A 4,776-nucleotide genomic window follows, 5' to 3' on the forward strand; every position below is an offset into this window, starting at 1 on the left:
ATCTCTTTGGATTTGAGACTTTAGTCTTTGCAACTTTACAAATCTTCTTTATGCACCAAGAGCTTGTAACACTCCAAAGAAAAAGGAAAAATTGAAATCGCATCATATGACCCCTTTAAGACTTCTGTCTATTCCTTAGTAAAAGTTTGTCTCAGCAGCTTTGTGAATAGGTTTTAAGAGAAAACTCTTAGCTAAAAACTTTTACTGCTATTTAGGAGAACTCTTAGTGGTAAGATCAAATGTTTTGTGAATACGGGCCCTGGACTAATAGGTTTTAAATGATCTTAAACAGCCTGATTTAGATGGATTACTTTTACAATGTCTTAATGAACTTTTTTAAGCGTCAACGTTTTGGTCCAATGGACATTCAAATGAGGGACAGAAATCTTTTTATGAAAAATATCTGCATTTCCATTTCAAAGATGGAATTCTATCAGGTTTGTAACAATGAAGGTAAAAAAAAAATTTTTTTAATCCAGAATTTTCATTTTTGGGTGAAGTCTTTAAATTCCCCCATTCACAGCAAGAACGATAACTATAATGATGATAACGATAATGATAGCGTCCACTCCATCTCTAATATAATAATGTTCTGTTTAATATAAACGTGCGCTGCAGTTATGTCATCTAGCTGCTTCTTTAAATGCTCAAGCTCTTTAAAACAATGTTTTTATATTTTTTTTTTTTTTTAATTGTCTAGACGTTTCTAATGAATGCTGGCCACTTTAAGGAGTTTGTTCGTTTGTTTGTTACAGTTACTGTGAACAAACAGGCAATTGAATCACAGGCAAAACTGACACAGATAGTCAAATGCAGCTCTGAATGTATGCCAAAAAACTAGACCGTTATTAGTCCAACATCCAGACAGTCCAGACTTTCACTGCCCCAGACACAGCCATGCCTACAGGCTAATGTCAGAGAGGAAACATTACTGATGGGGGATAACAGATCAATGGAAATAAGCCATGAGGAGAGTGTTTTATAGAATATAATCTAGGCCATCTTCAGAAAGCCCTTTGAAAAACATCCAACCAACACCAAATTTAAGGCCTTCTTTGATGATCTGGATAAATGGGAATCTTCACCCAACCAAGAAAAGAAAGAGATAAAAACTAGAGAGAGAGCAAGGGGGAGAGAGAGAGAGAAGCCTGCCTCAGACAATGGAGGAGGGGTCTTAACGAATGGGACTGCAGTTGGGGGGAAAGAGGAGGGTCCCTATTTCGGGAATATCACGACAATGGGAGCAGTCCACAAGCTCGTTTTATTAAAAAAAAAGGCCTCTGTCCCTCCCCTCTTTCTCTCAGCTGCTGTGAGGCTTAGTTGTGGTATGGAGTGTGTCCCACTGAATGAAACACTGTGTTACGGGCTACATGACGTTCATGCCCCAGGCATGGTCACAAGTATGTGGGAGCTGGATGGAAACAAATATTTTCATCTAATGCACACACAAAAACACATTCACTGTGATTTTATTTGGAGGATCCCATTGGTGCCCATGTCCCGAGAACATTTTCCACTCAAGAGCTGCTTCTGCGGTGGTCCTTCTGTTTTCATACGCTCTTATCTTAAGCTTTCTGTACATCCATCTTTCAGCACCTCTTTCAAATTTATTTCACTTCTCTGGGACGCTGAAAACAAAGGCAGTCTGGGACGTCATCATCACACCCTAAAGTGCTGAGGTACAGTCTAGCTTGTGTTATTGTTATAGGGTAAAGTCAACAGCGGCTATATTATTACTCTGGTTATGAGTATAGAGGTCTGTTTTTAAGGGTTTCGGGGAAGATTGATGAGCCTGAGCTTTGTTGTCCATCACCGAACTGGACCTCCAGCAAGACTGAATCCCTGACCTTCCTGAGGGGTAGTTAGTCCATGCTGGAAAGGGAGCTTCAGAAAATAATGTGACTATATGTATGAGTGTGTGTAGACTGAAGAGAGTGAAAGAACAAACCAAGGCCCATCAATCCTTGCCTCCTTAGCAAAAACGAGACACTATCATCTTCCACCTACCTTCAAGTGCACTTAAAATACACGCTGCAACTACAACCAGTAATATGTGAGCAACACCTAGTAATCATTCTCCACCTGACGGTAGGTGTGTCTCTGGAACATGATTATTATGGAATGATTGTTTTACACTGGATCTATGCTTAGATTTCTAGCATTTATAAATGGCAGTTTCAGGCCTAGTTCTCTTGAATTGTTCGGCACCCTCACTGATCCCAAACTGGCGCTTGGATTTTGGAGTCAGATGTACAGTACGGTTGTCAAGGCAACATGGCTATCCATGCAGAAAAGTGATGTGAAAAACCTCCACAGAAAAAGAAGAGATTAGACCATCTAAACCTAAGACTTGACTTACTGAACTATAGAGCAGAAGACTCAGTCTCAAGCTACGCAGTGCCTCAGTCCCATCAATATAAGTCAGTATTCTTAAAAAGATTCAAAATAAATCACCCTTAATGATGTCACCAAATATTTAAGATTATGAAGGGAGAAAGTGAAAACTGTATTGCCTGACTTCTAATCTGAATGTGTTCCTCTCAATTACTATTTTGCACAACATTTGATCTGATTAAAGTGTCTTTTGGTTAAGTTTTTATTCTGAAAAACAACAACAACAACAATGGATTATTCCTCCTGTGTACATGTAATCAGAATATTCAGAATAAATTATGACATTTTCCTATACTGGAGATGCTCGTTCTCGCTGTTTATTACGCCACATTTAATTTAATGAACTCTAAACAATTCTCATTCATGTCCTTAACAATGGCATACCAAAGCACAATGAATTAGAAAACGTAGGCCTTTTCCTCGCTCCAAACATGTGTTTTGTTCAGGAGCTCAACCACTGTCACCACTGTCTTTTTCTAACATCTCACAGAATGACCTTGGTTTGGATGTTCAGTGACTGAATAATCTGAAGAATACAGCCATTTGCCAGCTAGAATCTCGAATATTATCTTAACTGGGTTATGACAATCTTAATAATGCATTTAAACAATGATTAGGCTACATAATCAGTATGTGAATGTCAGGATATTCTTCTGCACAGAAATTCTGGTAGTTTTAGCACTGTTTAGCTCAATTAATGCATTTGAGTGATTATTACAGCACGGTCTAACTTCTCAATAACTCCAGCTGTGGGTCGCAAAGAGGTACGAGAACTGAAATTACAGTAAATGGCATGAAATGCCACATGCCGATATTATCGTCGCTTAGCCCAAAGTACATTTTAAATGCACTGCAACATCTCTATTAGACATCAGATCATGTGCATGTGGGGGTTTCTATGGCTCAAAGACAAACTGCTTTATAGGCCTACCCACTTTGTATGAGAGGAGCAGATGGTCATATTAGTGCTGCTGGCAAGAAGGATCTCAACAAGCTCCCTACCAATGAGAGTGCACTCAAAATGAGCTGACTACAACAATAACATTTTATATCACCAGTTCTGCTGGCTTTTCACTGCACTCAGATCAAATGTGAAGTTTTACAGTGGGTCTGTGGTAAGATGGCTCAGCCTGAATGTAGTTTCCACCTCAACAACAGGAAGAGAAGCACAGCGCAGATGTCTTCAATTTGTAAAGCAAACACACCAGCCTCAAACTCAACAACCTGACTTTAAAAACACAATACGATGATGTATGGGCAGTGATGGAGTTCTGTAGAAACGAAAGCGAGGACTTAAATGAACTTATCAGATGATCTGCTTCCTACAATGTTCGTGAAAGTAAAAGATCCGCTTTTTCTGGGTCGGGCGTGATGATGGTGGTGCTCGTACACCCCTGCAGAAGGGGCGCAGGTGAAGAAGACACTCAAACAAAGGACATTAAACGCACTGATCCATTTCCTCCCCCTCTCTCATCCCGTGACCGCTTTATTTAAGTCTTACCTGCGTGTGTCACGTCGGACAGGTCATAGTTCTTGGCGGTGCGGGGGAACTCTTTTAGTTTACGGTTGGAGAGGATGAGCGCTCCGCTGGACGCAGCCTCTTCCAGCGCCTTCTCCACGCTCCTGCTGGCCGCTACGGTCGCCGGCAGCTGGGCTCCATCCCCAGCAGCCATCAAACACTGAATATAACCCAAATCTTACTCTTTACAACGACAATCAGTCCTCCTAAACCTCCATCTCATCCAAGACTGGTCCGATAACGGTACACCCCGGAAAAGTAAGTTTTTGTACTCCAAAAGTGATGTTTAATCCAGTGATTGAGCAAAGTTACGCGGTGACTTGACAGTCCGTGTGCTGCACCGGAGCCGAGAACAGAAGGGGCGGGGCTTACGGATTGAGCAAGTCTTGATTGACAGAGCACACACCCAGTACGTACGAGCTCGGGAAATGAACACAAAAGCGCTGCTCTCATCGCAAGCGGGAAATTATACAAATTTTTTTTTTTTTGGACGTTCGAAGATTTTGTAATATAAACTGTAGAAGCTTCACTGCTGAAACTGAAGAAGTTTTTGCATTGTTTGCATACCGAAAGAAGTTTTTGCATTGTTTGCATACCGATACCACAACATTCAACAGTAAGAGGAAGCTTCTAATGGATATCACAAAGCATTTCCAGATCCATTAAAATTACGTGCACTTAGAGAGAGGATATGAAGGACATAAATATTGCATTAACATTAGAGCATTAGAGCAACACTCTTCGCAATGTCTTTGGTGTCTAGTCTTTTAAGATAACCATAAAATATTGGATTGGGCTCATAATCTACTTCCAAAATTATAGAAAAAATTATTAAAACTAAAAAACATATATATACATATATT

At 40.2% G+C, this 4,776-nt stretch overlaps 1 protein-coding gene across 3 annotated transcripts in view; it reads right to left on the reverse strand.

The window, feature by feature from the left end:
- The window catches only part of LOC107757902 (leucine-rich repeats and calponin homology (CH) domain containing 4), a 64,885-nt gene extending 60,623 nt beyond the window's left edge, over window positions 1–4,262 (reverse strand). For all 3 annotated transcript variants that reach the window (XM_016575506.1, XM_016575508.1, XM_016575505.1), the window contains exon 1: window positions 3,896–4,262. In XM_016575506.1, the coding sequence (XP_016430992.1) occupies window positions 3,896–4,067 (172 nt within the window). In that variant the 5' untranslated portion in view covers window positions 4,068–4,262. The remainder of the gene's footprint in view (window positions 1–3,895) is intronic.
- Window positions 4,263–4,776: the final 514 nt, after the last annotated feature.

This window comes from Sinocyclocheilus rhinocerous, unplaced genomic scaffold (genome assembly GCF_001515625.1).
Source record: "Sinocyclocheilus rhinocerous isolate Xijiao unplaced genomic scaffold, SAMN03320098_v1.1 scaffold1555, whole genome shotgun sequence".
Classification (NCBI taxonomy): Eukaryota; Metazoa; Chordata; class Actinopteri; order Cypriniformes; family Cyprinidae; genus Sinocyclocheilus; species Sinocyclocheilus rhinocerous.